This window comes from Cheilinus undulatus, linkage group 20 (assembly GCF_018320785.1).
Source record: "Cheilinus undulatus linkage group 20, ASM1832078v1, whole genome shotgun sequence".
In the NCBI taxonomy this organism is placed as follows: Eukaryota; Metazoa; Chordata; class Actinopteri; order Labriformes; family Labridae; genus Cheilinus; species Cheilinus undulatus.
The window spans coordinates 12387866-12406329 of NC_054884.1; the positions used below are offsets into that span (position 1 = coordinate 12387866).

At 38.5% G+C, this 18464-nt stretch overlaps 2 protein-coding genes across 4 annotated transcripts; one reads left to right on the plus strand and one right to left on the minus strand.

The window, feature by feature from the left end:
- The first annotated feature begins 180 nt into the window (after positions 1 to 180).
- eif2ak1 (eukaryotic translation initiation factor 2-alpha kinase 1) lies at positions 181 to 17834 on the plus strand. 3 transcript variants are annotated; one of them, XM_041815348.1, is made up of 16 exons: positions 223 to 352; positions 3521 to 3564; positions 4116 to 4283; positions 4423 to 4559; positions 7133 to 7170; positions 7271 to 7370; positions 7459 to 7539; positions 7625 to 7718; positions 7837 to 7885; positions 9377 to 9746; positions 11041 to 11149; positions 11230 to 11336; positions 16736 to 16850; positions 16949 to 17028; positions 17133 to 17366; positions 17510 to 17834. In XM_041815348.1, the coding sequence occupies exons 3-16, from the start codon at positions 4145 to 4147 to the stop codon at positions 17633 to 17635; spliced, it is 1779 nt and encodes a 592-aa protein (XP_041671282.1). In that variant the 5' UTR covers positions 223 to 352; positions 3521 to 3564; positions 4116 to 4144; the 3' UTR covers positions 17636 to 17834. The 3 variants fall into 3 exon arrangements, with proteins under 3 accessions (XP_041671280.1, XP_041671282.1, XP_041671281.1); XM_041815346.1 differs by lacking the exon at positions 3521 to 3564 and having other exon boundaries at positions 181 to 352; XM_041815347.1 differs by lacking the exons at positions 223 to 352; positions 3521 to 3564 and adding an exon at positions 3719 to 3892.
- Positions 11348 to 16725, minus strand: LOC121528133 (ankyrin repeat domain-containing protein 61-like). Its single transcript, XM_041815349.1, has 5 exons — positions 14620 to 16725; positions 14300 to 14394; positions 14032 to 14203; positions 13688 to 13885; positions 11348 to 12064 (listed from the first exon to the last, which is right to left on the minus strand). Exons 1-5 carry the CDS (start codon positions 14719 to 14721, stop codon positions 11435 to 11437), a joined length of 1197 nt encoding a protein of 398 aa, XP_041671283.1. The 5' UTR covers positions 14722 to 16725; the 3' UTR covers positions 11348 to 11434.
- Positions 17835 to 18464: the final 630 nt, after the last annotated feature.

Genomic DNA, 18464 nt, shown 5'->3' on the forward strand with positions numbered 1-18464 from the left:
AGATTTGTCAGTCTTCACTGTCTTTTGGGACAGTTAAATGAAATGTTAACTATTCTGAAGCTGGGATAGACGTAGGCTACGACGCTTCCTCTTGCCAATATGGGTTAGCTGGTGAAAATTTGGTCGCGTTTGCCAAGAAGTACTTTGTTTTGTCAAGTCATCAATTTTCTACACACTAAAATGTATAGTTCAACATTCAACAACGGACCTTTACTGTCGGAGGATTGTTCTGGAAGCAGCAGTAACCTTTTAGTTTACCGCAATGTCAGCCAAACCAGGAGACATGAGGATGAGACTAATATTAGTCTATTAAGTTTGGCAAGCGAAGAGGATGATGATGTCCAGTTTGACAGTAAGTAGCTTTTCTTGTTATATGTCTTCCTAACTGTTTACAGATTAAAGTTAGGTTCAATGTTGTAATGCTTCAGAAACGGACAGGGGCGTGCTTGATGAATCTTTGGGCTTGTCCCGGGCTCTTGCCCCCTTCAACATCAGCAAATTAAACAACGTAAAATGGCACAATTAGGATATTCAAAAATAAGATATGTTACTTTAGAGTCATTGTATACATGGGTTGACATATAAGGCTTCGATAATGTATTTTCAAAGCTGTCTTTAACAAGTTTCATTTGTGAATTAAATGTTAAAGTCATTAAGTTGATTTTTGTAACACTTGTAACTTCAACTCCCATAAACTAGTCAGCCATGAATTTCTAAAGAAATATATGTATTTTCCTTTTATACATCCTAAATGAAATCTTTGGAAACTTCCAGAAAGTTTGTGCAGCATAAGTTGATTGTGAATTCTGTTGTCCAGGTGTTAAGTGTCTTTAGCATCCAATTTTACATTAAAATGCATACAAATCATGGTACAAATTTACAATTCAATGCATTTAACACTGTAGCTATTGCCATCAAAATAAGTAAACATTGGTCAATTTCAACCTTTTATCTGCTGCTTTAAACTTATAATTTACCTGGTTACACCACCTGACATTTTGGTTGCGGTGTCAGTCAGCATAACAGGAAAGATGCTTAATATCTGCTGACAATATTGTTCATTTATGAATGACTACATCCTAGTTTTAGAACTTTTTAACAAATATTTACAAGTTATAAAGCATAATAATATGATGAGCAAACAATGCACTGTACAAAAAATATATAATGTGCTTGATAAAACATATCACAACTAGCCAAACCCCATGTTTTTAAATGATAGTTATTTTATATTGTAGCCTACTTATCGATTAACCTCACAAAGCAGATGGATATGCCCGTTTCCTTGTTTTTCACTGGCGAATCCATCTTGCAAAGCTCCCGTCTGATCCGTTTGTGCCTGGTTAGAAGGTGACAGGACCAATCAGCGATGAGGGGCAGTAATTTCGGGAGCGGTAGAGTCGTGACGTAAGCGAGCAGCAACAAGAGGCTGGTGCTGTTATTGCAGAAGGCATTAGCATGGATGCTGCTAAAGCGCCAGTTTTATCAGAACGTGACGTTTCTTCGTTCAAAGAAGAACAGAGAACAGCAGTGAGTTGTTTTCTTTTCAAAAACGACAAAAGTGTGTACTGACATGTCTATAGTTGCCATGGTTTGTGTTTGCAGTTCTGTATAGAGTTTATTCCTCGGTAGCGGCACAAGCGCACCTACCTGCACCAACGTCAAGTGTTTTGTTGCACTGATTAGCCTGTAAAGATGTGACAGAGAGAACGTTCATCCAATCACCCTTCGATTTGTTTATCAAAGGCTCTGCCTTTTCCCAAACGCTGTGTATCGAAGGTTTCCCCAGATGGATGTGTTAAACTAACCCATCTGGCGTGTCAGGTTACTTATCGATAGAATTTGTCCAATGATAAAATTTTTTTGTAAAACTCATCTTTTGTCTACACACATTTCTACATCAAAGACTTTCATTACTTCAATAAGATGTTTTGGGATTAAATAATTAGTGCCATATCTGCAAATTGTTGATCCCACATTAAGCAAAACAGGTAAATGAGTCCGCACATTTACCTGTTTTGCTTGATATACTTTTTGGTTCAGCACCCAGCGCTCAACTTTATGGGATGTGCGTACCTCTGAACTTTTTTGATCCCACATTACCCACAATGCTTTAAACTTCTGGGCATCCTGGCAATTTTTTAAAGCTTTAAAATTCCCTGTTTTTAAACTTTAGACTCCTAGTTGTAGTGTTGATTTTCTATTGATGTGATGAGTCGTTAATGAAAACATATTGATATTGATCATGTTATTTGTTGTACACACCTCCATTCTTGCATCAAGCTCATCCATATTGTCTGCTGTGGGCTTTGAGTTAGGCCCTGTAGTTAGCATCACAGCATCACAATGTTTTCTCCAAGTCTCAAAAGTGGGATAAATTTATCCCACCTGTACAGGTACAGTCGATCATATGTGAGTTTGTGCATCGTTTTGTTTTAGAATTTGTTTTAATTTTTTTTCATTCTTAGCGTAGTTTATCTGACACAAGCCATGTTACAAAGCTTGTGGTACATTAACTATTAGCCTCTATCGATTTTATCTTTATACAGTTAAAGATATTAACCTCACAAATCCAGTCTTGTTCTACATTGTATCAGGAGTTCTAATACCAAAGCAGTTAAATGCGCTGGAATCTTTTGAATGTAACAATCTAGCAATCTAACAATCTAGTTATGAGCAGCAGCAGAACCGTCCGACCTGTACTGGCACCATGATTTAAATCAAAATAACAGGGAAGTAGTAAGGTATTGTGCTATTTCTTGCTACACAGTCCAACCCTGATGAACAGGCTTAAAGAGGGAGTCCTGCAATCTGATATGGTGTGTTCATAAATAAGGACTAAATATAGCTCCAAAATTGAAGCAACAGATGCTGGGATATCCAGACTTTTTGTTTCTGTTGTGATGTCAGATGAGGCTGAACATACATGCTAATGCTAAAAACTTAAAGGCATCTTAAATTCAAATGATGTTAAGATCCGGTATATATTTTTCCTTTCACATACTTTGAAATGGCAAAAACTGTTGATTTGATAATAGGTGGTATTAAAAGTACAGAACTCATTAAAAACGTAAGATATTTGATTGTATTTTAAATTAAATGTGTCTACAAGGAAAGATAGATATTTGTGCAAGTCAGACATCGTGCTGGATTTTGCTTGTTTTGTTTTTTGAATCATAAACAAGAAACAGGCATTAATATTGCTTGATTTTACAGGAAAACAACCCTTGAAAATCAGGTTTATTTGTAACCCTCATGGCCTGTTAAATACTATCATCTTCAAACTGCATGCCTTCAGATTACATATTTTGTGAGATAAACTCAGTCAGGCCCCCAATGACATGACCAGGGGTGCTGTCTGAGTCTTTATGGTTGACCTCCAACAGCAGGCTGAGCTACATTCAGTGAGAGCCAAACTTCATTCATGTGCTGTTTCTGTTTTCCTTTGTTATGATAAAATATGCAAATTAGCACACATGCTCTGTTGCCATCATCAGCATGCATTAATTTCTGTCTCCAGACATGTCAGGACATGCCCCTCCTCACATCCTGCTGTATGAAGAGGTGAGAATAAAAAGACAGTGTACCACTGCCTCCTTCACATTCTTGCACAGTGGCCCAGTGCCTCAGCTCGGTCCTATGTTTTACTGTAGAGCTCAGTATTAGGTGGAGGAGCCTGCTGCTTACTGGAACAGACAGATAAGCACCTACTGCTGTGCACGCCCCCTCATGTATAAACAAGATCTTTTTTTTACTACCTCGGGGGTGATCGGGTTAATCATTACTCCAGCTTTGGGTGCTTAAAACTCGACCAAAAGTGCTTTTATTTAGAAAAAAATGGACCTAGGAGACAAAAAAATTGTTGAAATGATAGCTAAAGTTATTGAAGAAGGTAAGGCTAAAGAGAGGAAATGTTGTTTCAAGTGTGCATTTGATTTTAAGTGTTATGTCATCAGAATCAAATGTTGTGAGCTGTGGTTTTGTGTTTAAGATGTCTCAAGGGGTTTTCCATTTGAAAAATGACAAAAACAAAAGTGAAACTTGACAGAAAGTTAATTCATTCTTCTAAAGAAACCATGGCTTCCTGTTTCTCTTTTTTTCCTCTGTATGCTCAGCTTCAGACACAGATCATAATGGTGAGGTGATGATGGCTGGGAGACATTACCCATCCATCCAGGAGTTTGCATCAGCGATCCCTAACCACCTTCTCCTGGGGTCCCTGCTAGAGCACCTGTGCTTCGTCTATGAGAGCAACCCAGCTCGCTCTCGCATGTTATTTAAAGGTATGTTTGGTGATTTGTACCAGAATTTAACCAATATATATTTTCTTATTTTAAGCACTTTGGAAAGTGTGATTTAATGATTGTTTATTAGATCTAAATTCAGTGAAATGTAAGCTCCTTTTTGTCATTCCTCTGACAGTCATTGGTCAGCAGTTAGCAGCCATGAACCTCCTCTCGCCTCTGGCCATCAGTGATGAGTTCAGCACCGTTAGACTGCAGCACAACCGAGCCTTCACGGAGCTGCTCCATGCTGCTAGCTCCTCGCTCTATCCACAGGTAACACCAAGAACCCCCAACATCGGTTTTTATCTGCTTTTGTAGGTGCTGTCTGTGTTGTCGTTTTTTATTCTTTATGCAAAGAGGTTGTAGTTTTTCTTGCAGGGAAAAACATTTATTATGTAATACTGCTCCCCTCAAGGTTTTCCATAGATCTTACTTGATGTCATATGTATGCTATCCAGTAAGAGAAAATGACATCAAGTGATGTGTATGCTATCGTCAAAATCAATAAAGGTGGTCCTGTTTTTAATACATTTATCCAGGGAGCTTTTTGATTATATTTCTGCAAATTCAAATGGTCATTATCGAGCTAAGATCTACTCTACCACTGCAAGAGTGAAAAAAGCATCAGAAAAATCTTAAACCCATGTTACTTACTTAATTTCAAATGTAGGTCCACCATGTGAAACTCTGTCCTAAGTTTGGGTGTTATGTCCACATTGATTGAGTTCACTGCAGAAACATAAAGTTAATTTTAACTAGTAGAGCTTGTAGTACAAATGAACCAAAATATTATCTCAGAACTAATGGGTTTTTTTGTTTGACAAATCAGTGAAAGGCTCTTTTCCTAATACATTCCCTGTTACTCTGGGTACATTTATATGCAGTTAGAAAAGTGGATTTATTGTGTTAGTCTGACTTAGACTGGACCTTTAAATGAATGTATGTATTTTAATCCAACTAAAACTTTACGAAATCAAATATCTCAAACTTAAGGTGCACTCACATTAGGAATTCTGTGCTGTTCCCAAGCATGTTTGATCATGGGATGATTGCTCATGCACGCTTCCAAGCACCTTGGACAAGATGTATAATCGACACAGCCGGCAATCATTTAAAACAATGGTGGGGTTTTAGAGGACCATATATGACTAAAATGACTCAGAATAAGCCACAACTGAGTACAAACTCTGCAAGAGCACATCCTGTAAACACAATAGCATTTCCATGCTTAGGCCTGGTTTGGCTTGAAGTTTTGTGAGTGCAGGCCAGCAAGAGACTGGGGAGGGGGGGACAAGCACGCTACAGCACAGTACTGCAAGAAAATGCGGTAAGAGAACAGGTTACTCTCAGATGAAATGCCCTTATCCAGGGTTGGCAAACTCAATCACAGCAGGGGCCGGATTCTAAAATGAGGTCCAATCTGAGAGCCGAACAAAGCTCAGCAGGGTCAACCTCATTATCACCAGTAATAATAATAATAATAATATTAGCTTTATTTATATAGCACTTCTAAAAACATGGGCTTACAAAGTGCTTTGACATGTGCAGAGGCAAACAGGAGAACAAAGCAACAAACCCAAACAAAAGACAAGAAGACAGAATGTGACATGCAAACAACATCAGCAGAATTCAAACACTTGAAGAAACTAACCAAAAATATGGACGAGATAATAACTCATCAACATCAAAATACATCGAAACATGGACGTCATGTGATGCCATGCAAACTAAGACATCACAGACATCAGTCAGAGTGTAGGCATGAAACCATACTACACAGCTAAGACATCATGAACATCATCAGTATGCAGGCAAGACACAGACATGAATTTGAGACAAAATTATAAGTTTAAAGTCTCAAAATCTGAGATAAAAAGTCAATCTTATTAGTTCACATTTTCAAAACTCAAATAAAAGTCAAAATACTGTCTATAATGGTTAAAATATGTTAAGGTTAGGTTAAAATCACACTTTTAAAAGGTCAACATGAGATAAAATTCAAAATCATGAGTTTAAAAGGTCAAAATGTGAGACAAAATTTGAAATCATGAGTTTCTAAGGTGGCCCAGTCTAAAGCCTGAAAATCTTCCGGGCCTACCATTATTCATCTCTTTCCAGTTAAACCATGACACCGGTTTAGTACATCAGACAAAATAAATGATAACAAGGTGGCATGATAGATGAATCTTCTGGATGTTTTTTTTCTATTTCTGGGTTCTAGTTATAAAAAATCAACTCATAATCAAGTATTTAAAAAATGAATTCAATTGAATAAACCTTTTATTTACTGTAAATGGCCTCTTGTGACTTGCTGGCAGCACCTCTAAGGCCCACACTTTGGGAGGTAGTGAAATAGACGACTAAAAATAACTTCTGTTGACTGCTTTCAGCAAACAGCAACAAAAATGTGTGTGCAAAGTCTGACAGAGCAGTATGACAAAGTATTTAACAAAGCCTACAGAAAAACAGGAAGTGATGCCACACAGTCACACCTAGACCTCAGTCTTGTTTCGATGTTTAGCAACTACCAGCCAATCAGATAGTGTTGTGGGTGAGGTGTTTAGTGAATCTGTGGAGGGTGAAAACAAAGCCAGAGGGGAAGACACAGCTACCAGTGGAGCTGAAAACCACACTTTTTTAAATTGATTTGTTTTATTGGTGATCTGTAAAACAAAATGCAGATAAAGTTAATTCTCCAGATGCTGAATATAATGTAACTGCAACAACTATTCAACCCCTTGTGCATGGACACAAGTTTGTTAATTGTTAACCATCAGTTTACTTTTTTAAATTTCTCCATCAGGTTGTGTTTTATGTTAAGTTTGTGTTCTCTTGTCTTTTTGTAGGGACAACTTCTCAGCACAGGGGGAACAACTTCACTGAGGTTGGTCATACGTTGAAGTTTTTGCCATGAGTTGCTACATGCATGTTGTAAGCATATGTTAGTTTGGATTATTATCATACTTCCTGTTCTCTTCTCATAGACAGAAGGAAGGACTGTTTCATGCGCAGACGTCTCGGTACCTCAGTGAATTTGAAGAAATATGCCGACTTGGCAAAGGGTCTTATGGGAATGTTTTTAAGGTATTTTAATCAGTTTAGCTCCCTGTTAAAAAGCTTTTATAAAAAAGAAACACAAGCTAATCAACACTACCATGGTGTTGTCTTTTAGGTGACGAACAAACTAGATGGTCAGTTTTATGCTGTGAAGAAAATCCTCATCAAAAAGGTCTCGAAGGAAGACTGCATGAAGGTGGGACATGCATGCTTTATTTATAAAGCTGTTCATACGTGCAGAGAAACAATATTTTTATTTATTACTTATTAATTTACTCTAGGTCCTCAGGGAAGTCAAAGTGTTGTCCAGTCTGCAGCATGTTAATGTCGTGGGTTATCACACTGCGTGGATGGAGCATGTTCAGCCAGCAACATGTGAGTATTAAATTGCTGTCCTGAGAAAAGTCTATTTCCATATTGGCTGAAGATGCACTTCACTAAGTTGAACATTAACACTGCTACATTGTAATGGTTAAACACATGTTTATTGCAGCTCCTGGGTCTCACCTGCCAGCTTTAGAATCACCAGGAAATCCTGACAGGTAGGATCCAGCACTGGCCAATCTCAGCATTTACAGTTAAGACTGTTAGGAATCAGATAATGCAAATGATAAAATATATTGCCATCATTATTCCACATAATACTTAGAACCATAATGATGTTGTAGTTGGCTGTATTACAGAGTAAATATTAGCTAATATCAGAGCATAGGGTAAGGCACCTGATTGTTCCATTGTTCAAAAGAAGAGTAAATAGCAACAGCAAAATAAGGTAATTGGCGTCCCACGTACTCAGCTCTGCTGTCAATCCCCTAAATGCATGATCCTTACAAATGTGGCTCAATTAAAAATAAAGTAAACAGAGAAAAAATCTGCCAAATCTGCCACAAATTTCTTTACTTTTTGCTAAGTGCTAAGTTTGTATCATTAATAATCAGCTTTTTATGTTGAAGTATTGTATTCTTAGATCTTTTAAGGTTTATTTTGGGCATTTTTGTGCCTTTATTTGATAGAGGAGGATAATGGATAGAGTTGGAAACAGGGACGAGAGCGGGGGAGAGACATGCGGTAAAGGGCCTCAGGGCGTCTGCGTACATGGGGCGCGCCTTAGCCACTCGGCCACCTGCGCCCTGTATTCTGAGATTTTTAGAATGCTTATTAAAAAAGCGCCTTAGATAAGCCAGGTACATGTATTAATTATAGGAAAAATATGAATAAACAGTGGGCCTATTAAATTGATTTTTTTGAAAATATGTCCTTGTGGAAAATCAAGATTTTAAAAAAGAAAAAACAAGATTATCTCTCTAACTTTCTCTGCTGTTCCCCTCAGGCTTTGCCTGACTGAGTACAGGACAGACTGGTTGTAACTTTGCAAAGCCGGTGGATTGGCCTGACTCCCTGTCTGTCATAAGGCAAATTATATCCATGTTATCAAGATGTGTAAAAGTTTGTCTGACGTGTTACATTAGACTGGTTTTGAACTCTGCACTTGAATGAATAACATTCAGATAATCTATAGTCGAGCAGACAAGTTTAGTTTTGTTTTCAACAGTTAAAGTCATTCAAGTTAACTCTTTTGAATTTAAACTAAGATCTATCCATGATTAATAGCCAGCATACAGTTTATGAATTGGTCCAAGGATGACACATTTTGTAGGTTATACTTCAAAGGAAGCAATGCTTAGAAAGGGTGCCATATAGAGAGGCTGTAGTCCTCTACGTAAAACGGCCCAGGTTCAAATCTGCCCTGTGGCCTCTTTTTCCGCATGTCATTCCCCACTGTCTTCTGATTCATCCACAGTCCTGTCTTACAAAGATAAATGCAGAAAAGCACCAAATTAAATCTATGAAAATGAATAGTAAAGAGATATTTTTATACATTACAGTAGAATTAATACATTTTATTGGCCAACATATCATTAATAATGATTGATTTCTTTTACTTTTAAAATGCTATTGATGCTTTAAAAATAGCATAATGTCAGACTCTGTCAGCTCTCCATTCTCTAATCCTCTGATCTTTTAATTTTCAGCTCTGATGAGATCCCTGACAACAGCGGCAGCTCCTCCATAGTTTTCCAAAGCCTCAGTCAGGCACAGACAAGGGCTTCCCCGAGTGCCAAAGGACCCCTGAATGAGGAATCCCTGCCCGTTAAAGCTTTAGAGAAAGGACAAGTGGTGTGTCCAAAGACGATGCGTCGCATCCCAGAGAACTATGTCCCCTGCGTGTTCCTGGGACAGCGAGGACCTGGGAATGCCACCAAATGTCCGGTGTCAGACTGGGACAGCTCAGCACTGTTGGAAGAGGAGATTAGCAGGAGCAGCATCGAGCTGAACAACAACTCCTTCATAGAGAGGGAACAGCAGGTGGCTGACAAATGCACTGCAAAGCCTTCAAAAGAGGTAGGAGCTCAAAATGCTTTCAGGAAACAGAGGAAGTATTAGAAAAATGAAGACATGCAGGCTTTATTACAGGCCTGTTTACATATGTCCCTAACAATAGGAGACTTTCCAAGACTAGCCAGACTGGGTGCCTGATACAGGTACATCGAAATTTTTAGTCTCATGTTATGGTGGTATAAGGGGTAATTTAGTGGGCCTCAAAGGATTTTCAGATTTCAAACTTGGCCGCAGCGTACTGACATTTAGGAAAGGCTGTGTTATAAGTTGGGCTGACTGAAATCACTCTGACCAATAGATTGGCCCTTCAAAGAAAAATAAAAGCACTTTTTTCTTAAAACAAATCCAATTCGTGACAGAAAAGTCAGTGTGCCCTGGCTGGTAATCTCAATGAACTGGAGAATAAACACAGCAAACTTTTTGCAGCATATGAATCACCTTTAATTTCATTATGTTGTAATAAAATAGCTATTGATCCAGCGCTGACCAGCATGCACCTAGTTATATTCAAATTATTCTATAAAATGTAACTATATGTCAACTGTTTTTTGAGGTTTTTTTTTAGGGTAACTGTTAGGGGAAAAACAGGAAATGCCTTCTTGTTTCTTCTTGTTTCACTGCCACAGCAGCTCTCTCTCTCTCCCTCTGCTCCCAGCAGCTTTGGGTCAAAAAGACAGCTGTAGCCCTTATCTGTTTTTCATGCAGAAGTTTAATAACTGCTATTTAATACTTGTTTGCATCTATGTGTTTCAAAGTTTTCTGGAGCATAACAAGTGAGACGATCAAGAAATAGCTTCTTATTTCTCAGCTTTACTGCTTTGTTTGTAGCTCATTTTCTTGGTTGCCCAGTGCTCTGCCCTACCTCTCACTCTCTCCCAATCTCCCTATTCTCTCTCCCTCTCACCATCTCTGTTTCTGATTGTCTGACCAATGAAATTTTACTAAGAGCTCATCAGCCATCTACTTGACCAACCATATGGAGGGTGTCAGCTCTGAGTAATTAGACATTTTCAAAGTATCAACAAGGTGAGCAGAAGAGAATATGAAGCAGCTGCATTACATGCACAAAGATAATACCAGTTTCCCAACTGTAGTATGATATAAAAGGTTGCTCCCCCTAAACTTGAGGGCTTGTAGGAAAATTCTGACAAAAGTTTAGGTGAACATTTTGGCAGTTTGAGTCTAAGACTTTTCAGGAGTTTTGTGCATTAGTTAAAACAGCAATAGAAGTAAAAGAATGTGTTTTTTTATGATTGGGATTTGGAAAACTGAGGCTATGATTGTGCTGCATGTGCAGGTCCAGTTCCAGTTGATGCTCTACATCCAGATGCAGCTGTGTGAGCGCTCGCTGAAGGACTGGATCTCTGACAGGAACAACAAGCCTACTGATGAACATACCTCAAGATGTAATATTTAACCAGCATATGAAATTAAATGAATTGCATATTTTCCCTAATAATTAATTTAATTTCTCCTCCTCTCTCAGCTCCTTATGGTTGTGTTGATGCTGAACACACCCTCAGTCTGCTGAGGAGGATACTTGAGGGAGTGGAGTACATTCACTCCAGAGGAATCATGCACAGAGACTTGAAGGTAAAGTGCTCTGGGAGTTTTTATTTCTTTAACAAGTGTTTGTATGATTTAGGCTCACCAAATTAACAAATTTCAACACATGCAACCACATCCAGTTTTCAGGTAGGAGTCAATGTAAACAAGTTAGTGAATGAGTCCTGTTTGGCATCACTCTCAAAGGTAATGTTGTATAAGTTCTCCCAGCTGTTGAACACAAAGTCATAAAGCTTCTTGGGAAGGACTTTCCTCACCACCTCTCTTTCACTTTGAACGTATTTTAGATAAATCTCACACTTGCAGATATCGTGAAGCCTCCTGGGCTGCTGAATGACTTTGAATAGCTGCTCTCTTTGTTTAAAGAAACATGGTAGAGTCAGAGTGAAGGGCAGGAGGCCGCTGTGGTTGTAGACGGTGAGAGGAGAGGTAAGACTGAGCAATTTCACCAGCAGGGATTGGTTCCTCACGTTCATCCTGTGGTTCAGGAACAGAAAGAGACAGTTCTCCCCGCTTTTGCTCAGCTTGTTGATGTTGGCTCCATGTTCAAGCAGCAGGTCCACCAGCTCCTTACTGCCCATGCTGCACACTTCGTGTAAGGGCGTAAAACCAGCCTTGTTCACTGAATCAACCTCAGCCCCCTGCTTGAGAAGCTCAGAGAGGCAGCTGATGTCCTCCTCCAGGGTTTTACTGGTCTTCATAGCCATTGCAACAGTAGCGAGGTGCAGAGGAGTATTCCCGGAGTGTTTCACCCCCTAAAGACAGAAGAATTTACATTGATGCATGCAGGACGGATATCATGGTAAAACCATAAATGCACTTTGGCTTGTGTAGCACTTTTGTAGTTGTCTGACTACTCATTAGTATTAACTAGTCCCACTTATACGCATTTACACACCAGTGACGCAGCAGTGGGACACATTCACGTGACTCTACCACCGATAGGTAATATCAGAGCATATATTTCAACAACACACAATGTGCACAGTTAAATGAGAAGCCTCCAGGATGTCACGTTTGTACATTTTATAACATTTTAAGATGGTGCTCAGCACCAGAAAATAGACATTTAATGACATTTTGTCAACAAATTTAATTTTTTTTGTATTTTGTTAAACTTTAATGGCAAAGACATAGAGAATGATAAATGATAACCTTTTAAAACAATTTAGAATTGATATTCCACTGAATAAAGTACTTCATGTTATTTCCAAAATTGCCTGTTTAGATTAAAACCTTCAGTGGCTCTAAAAGTCTACACACCCCTGTTAAAACATAAAGGCATGGTGTTTTATTTCAGAGCTTTTTCCACCTTTAATGTCACCTATAACATATAAAATCTATAAAAAATTACCTAAATTCTGTAGGAAGAATTGATTTTTTTATCAACAAAACTGCAAAAATCTGCACACCCCTCGACTAATACTTCCTTGAAGCCATTTTGAATCTTATTACAGAAACCAGTCTTTTTTGTAGGGGTCTATTAGTGCAGCCCATCTTGACTTTGCAAAATGTGCCCACTCTTCCCTGCAAAAATGCTCAAAATCAGTCAGATTGTGTGGACATTTCCCATGCACAGCCCTCTTCAGGTCACCCCACAGATTTTCAGCAAGATTAAGGTATGGATGTATACAAATCCAAGAACTTGTTCTTCTTCTGTTAAAGACATCCTTTTGTAGATTTGGATGAATTGTTTTGGTTGTTATGAAGCTGAAAGGTAAAGTTCCTCTTCATCCTCAGCCTTCTAGCACATACCTGAAGGTTTTGTGCCAAAATCAACTGGTATTTGGATCTGTTCAAAGTCCTCCCACCTTAATTAAGATTCAGCTTAAGAAAAACAGTCCTAAATTATGACATTATAGGTTACATTAAGGGTGGAAAAGTTCTGAAAAGACATATTGTGGCCTCATATTTTAAAATCGCAAAAATGAGGCATGCTCACAGGGGTGTGTAGACTTATTAGGGCAACTTTACTCTGCATTTTCTGTGCATGATTTTAAAATAAGCCTGCTTTGCAATAGTGTATGGGCAACATTTCCTTAATTCAGAGGTCGCCATATCTTTTTTTACTTTTGATCATTTTCTCCTTCTTTTTATAAATTAGTGGGGGGGTTTTAGCTTTTTGACAACATACATTTTGACTTACTATTGTACAAGCCCCAAAACATGATTAAGTAGTGTAGAAAATAGATGGATTTTGCAAAGTGCACAGTAGTTACTTTTGTCTAAACTTGCCCTGGAATTCACTTAATAGTTGCAGTTTATTTCTGTTTTCCCCCTGTGAGATGTCAAAATGAGCACTGTTGAAGCCTTTTGTGTTTCATCTCAGTTGTTCAAGTAAGAAGAAACTCAACAAATGTTGAAAAAGTAGCACTCACCATGTTGACATCTGCTCCCTCCTTGATCAAGCTTGCTATGAGGTCCTTATGTAACATCCCAGCAGCCATATGCAGGGGAGTCATCCCACTACTGTCCACAGCGTTGATATTAGCTCCATAGCTGGAGAGAATTTGGACAGCAGGCAGTGCAGCGTAGCGTACTGAAAGGTGGAGAGCCGTTTGGTGACCTCCCTCCACCTGGTGAGGAACAAGAAACACATTTGAAGCTATTCACACCAAGAGGTGTAACTGGGTATTTTTCCACTGTTCATGTTCAATTTTGTAGATTGAAGATGTGAAAAAAAGACGGCTAACATTCATTTATCAAATGTAAACAGTTTTACCTCTGCATTTATATTAACACTGTGCTCACAGAGGAGCCGCAGACAGGCCTCTGCCTGCTTCTGAGCACTGGTTAAAGCCGTAGGGAATTTGAATTCTGGGTTTGGCAAACCTGTGCCAAGGCAAGGCCAACTGGCTATCACCACATGTAGAGTGGTTCGACCCAACTGGTCCCTGTGATGCAGAAAGAGACAGTAAAAAAGGTTAAAATCAAAAGAAGCACAAGCGACACTAATTATCCTACAGTGAACTTTACTTTGCATTCAAGACCTTGTTTCGGGGTCTGCCCCTGCTGAGAGCAGTCGCTCCATGCTCTTTAATCTTCTGTAAGAGGCAGCCAGGTGAAGAGGGAGGACAGCAAGGCCCTGAAGTAAAACAAGAAGTAACAAGTAAAACTGGAAAATGGAAAGAATTTCATTCTCATACTGCTTTCATTTTCAAAATTCAAAAACCACCTTCCATCTGTTTTGGTCACCGCTGTCTGTACGAACGTTCTTTTGGATTACATTTGCTGAGAGCTTATGATGCATTTGTCTGTGTGACCTTTTCATGTGAAGTTAAACTTCATAAAAAAAAAATGATCGCATTACCTTCAAGAAAACTTCTCCTGGTGTACCCTGCTGCATCAGGAGGAGAGAGTTGCTCCCATTCTGTCTTGACACGTCGTCTAAACATCCAAAGTCTTCATCCATGACTGTGTTTCAAAAGTAACCGTTGTAAAACTTGCTAATGTTAATGCTGCAGCCGTCATGTTCCTCTTTCTCCTCCAGCATGACTGTCACAAATTGACAGCGGTTTTGTCTGAGCGCAGGCTTCCTGAAGCTCTGTGGTGGTTAAACCTGGTTCTTCTGGTTTGCTAAAACAAGCTCTCATGATGACAGTAATGAAGGCAGCCTGAGAAAGGCAGCAAAGATGTCCATTAATTACTTCTTTTTGGTCATTTCATAAGCTACTTCTATGCACCTTTTTGAGTCTTCCAGTCAGCTGTATTTCATCATATAAGTGTGAGAGCTGCATGTCGAAGCCTGTTAAACAGCCGTCCTGTTGCAGCTGATAACTTTTTTTGTTTGGGGCCATTTTCGGGGAAAGGCCACACCCCTCTGAGTTATTTACAGGTGGTTTGTGTGTTCCCTGTTTTTTAAAGCTTCTGTTGGAAAATTGAAAATTGGTTATAAAATAGATTGAAATTTATATTGATGCCAAGATAATCAGGGGCAACATTATTTAAATAGTTATTTTACTGCTTTTAACCCCCTGCTTTAGGGAAGTTGTCAGGCAGGGTGACAACTTCCTGTATGCTGCAGGAACAGCTTTTCCTCCTTTTTTTTTTTTACAATTTTTGCAGATACAAACTCTCAGTGTCTGAGATATTTGAAGCTTTAACGTGAGCAGATGATATTTTTGTAAAAAAAACAAAACGCACCAAAAAAAAAAAAAAAAAAACACTTGTGTATGTATATAACAAAATCAAGATAAAGATAAGAGGTATCGTTTTGTCAGCAAGTGGCATCAAAATTAACACAAACTAAAATCACTTATAGGAGCTTTAAAATGTATTAAATTACATTTTATTTTAAAGGATTCCTGAGGGTCCTTGAAGTCTTTCATAGGCATTTTCAAATTAAATGCAGTGTTTGAATTTCACTGCCATGGGGCTCTCACACAAAATAATAAGAAAACTTGATTATCTCATTCATAAAACTTTGCATAGAATCCTGACTAAAATTTCACATGCGCCAAAATCCCAAAATTGGCATTGACCAAAAATAATTCAAAAGGTTATGCACGCACATGTTCAGAAAATTACCTCATTATAATACCTGATCCCTACCTATGAAAAGTGTCACTTAGATGTGCCTCCTGTGACACACCTACATCCATGACAGACAGGGTGTCTCCATCATGACAGCCACTGTAACATGATGTGTCTTGTTACAATTAAGATTGCAATTTTTTTTTTGTTTGGAAAACTGTTGGAAATATTTGAGGGAATGAAAGACTGCAAAATATTTATAAAACAAAGTATTCATGTTTTTTTAAATAGACATTTCAGTGAAGAAAATCAGGCACATTTTATATAGTGCGGAATAAATATTTTAGTGTTTAGGGTCATAAAATGTCCTTAAAATTTTTATCTTCACTTGTTAGAGGTTTTTTTCTAGATGTAAAATTGACTGACATACCTTAATACTAAAATCTACAATATCCAGTTAGCCCTGTACATTACCCATACACACAGTGCATTCAAAAAGTATTCAGACCTCCTTTAAATTTTTCATTTTTATGCTGCAAACTGATGTTAAAATGGAAAAAAAAAGTATTCTCATTCATTAACCCTCAGTACTTACCTTCACAAATTGAAAAAAGAACGTTAGACCCCCCCAAACTTATTAATAATAATAAAAAAACCTAAATATGATATAGACAAAAGTATTCAGACCATTTGCAAAAGTTGACAGTATCTATAGCAACATATGGTACTCGTGCATAAAATGGGCAGAGGATAGGATTAATTTCAGCTCAGAGAATGGTTTGCAGGGTACGGCATAATTATAAATCAGTATGTTAAAAAAAAGAATTTACACTTGACCTAATGTGACCTAAACACTACATCATCTGCACCCCTAAACCCCTTATATTGTTTTTTTCCCCCTCTCCTTTTTACACAGGGGTATATGTTAAATTTATGTTTTTGTTTTTCCACAGCCAAGGAACATTTTCCTCCACGGTCATGACTGCCACGTTCGTATCGGAGACTTTGGTTTGGCCTGCAGGGATATGATAGTGGACAACCATAAAAGCACCGCCTCTCCCAGTAGTGGTAAGACTTCACCTCTCAGCTTGTTGTATTAAATGCTACAGAATCACCAGTAGAGGGAGCTGCTTCCTTTAACATCACATGTCTTTTGTATTTTGCAGATTCATCACATACTACAGGTGTCGGCACATTTGTGTACGCTGCACCAGAACAACTGAAGAGCTCACATTATGATTCGAAGGTAAAGAAAATTTATCATTTAACTGCTTTATTTTTTATCTTTCATGTCTAATTTGTAACATTTATGAAGGCATAACTTTATCTGTACTGTTGTTGCTCCACCAGTCAGACATGTACAGCATTGGGGTGCTGGCTCTGGAGCTATTCCACCCCTTTGGGACAGAGATGGAGCGTGTCCGCACCCTTGGGGATCTGAGGGAGGGAAAAATCCCAGACTCATTCAGCCAAAGATGGCCAGTCCTGACTAAGTATATTCTGAACCTGACAAGCAAAGAGCCCAGTGTTCGACTCACGGCCAGCCAGCTTTTACAGAGTGAACTCTTCTGCAGCAAAGATATAGTATGTGTTACATTGATATGTTTGCTGAAGACTTACTACTCCTCAGTGAGTTCTTTGGATGTTGTTTGGATGCGAATGTACAAACTGTTTTACTGTCTGTGTCACCAAGAAGTTCTCGGTTTCACTTTTTTTTTTCTCCCTAGGTGATTCATGGTTTGCAGAAAAGGGTTGAAGAGCAGGAGGAAGAGATCATGGCGCTGAGAAGACAGATCAGCCAGCTTCAGAGCTCAAAAGTTACTGTTCAAAACTCTGACCCAGGCAAAACCTGAGCCTTAACAGCCCCAAACAACACTAACTGGGAAAACTTGAGTCCTCAACCACAGTTGTACTATGTTTTGTTCACAAGTACAAGTGGTAGAGAGAGTTTGCATGTGTATGTGTAAGCATTTGAGTGTGTCTTGTGGACCAGGATGTAAGGGTGTGATTATTTATCTTCATTTAGCTGTTTAATTAAACGTATTCCTGCCATGTCTTTTAAAGAATGATGTGCTTTTTGAATGTGTAAAGCCATTGCACTTTTGAAATGTTTACCTAAGCAAAACTATAATTGTTTTAATTTTGTGCAACTTGTTGTTCCTCAAGATGCAGCCATACATTTTGGAAGAAAATTGGCAAGCAATTATGGGCACAATAAACTTGTGAATATTAATTTTTTACGGGGACAGAGATCTAGTTCCCCATTTTCATGCATGGCTCTCTTAACTTTTAGTGTTTTCTGGCCTACTTATGTGGTTTACAGTTGTTAAATAGGCTGGGTACTTGTCACAGGGAATACAGTCATATTCTGATAACTTTCAAGAGTAGAACTATTATGAGTGCCAAGATATCTCATTAGAAATAGGCAAATAAATAGCCAATGTTGCTGTGATTTCACACATATAGCAAATTAATGGCCAGATAATTTTGCTGGGACCTATTATAATTGTGTTATGTGTTTAAAGAACTCCATATTTGTGGTACATCGCGTACACAAAGGTCAGATTTGTGTACATGCGACGGATCTTCCCGAAACACGTTCCTCTCAGAGAAACGGCCGAATGAGCCAATCAGGGCCCTCTTTCCATCGCAGATACCCGGATGTACCCGTGGGGCAATTAG

Bases quoted from the DNA above. Each gene is read 5' to 3' on its own strand.
- eif2ak1 (XM_041815346.1), top strand. From the start codon at position 181: ATGTATAGTTCAACATTCAACAACGGACCTTTACTGTCGGAGGATTGT. The intron at 4,284-4,422 runs GTATGTTTGGTG...TTCCTCTGACAG, and splicing joins CTCTCGCATGTTATTTAAAG to TCATTGGTCAGCAGTTAGCA. The intron at 7,540-7,624 runs GTGGGACATGCA...AATTTACTCTAG, and splicing joins CGAAGGAAGACTGCATGAAG to GTCCTCAGGGAAGTCAAAGT.
- LOC121528133 (XM_041815349.1), bottom strand. From the start codon at position 14,721: ATGGATGAAGACTTTGGATGTTTAGACGACGTGTCAAGACAGAATGGG. The intron at 14,204-14,299 runs GTCTTGAATGCA...TCTGCATCACAG, and splicing joins GGGGCAGACCCCGAAACAAG to GGACCAGTTGGGTCGAACCA. The intron at 13,886-14,031 runs GTAAAACTGTTT...GTTCCTCACCAG, and splicing joins GTGTTAATATAAATGCAGAG to GTGGAGGGAGGTCACCAAAC.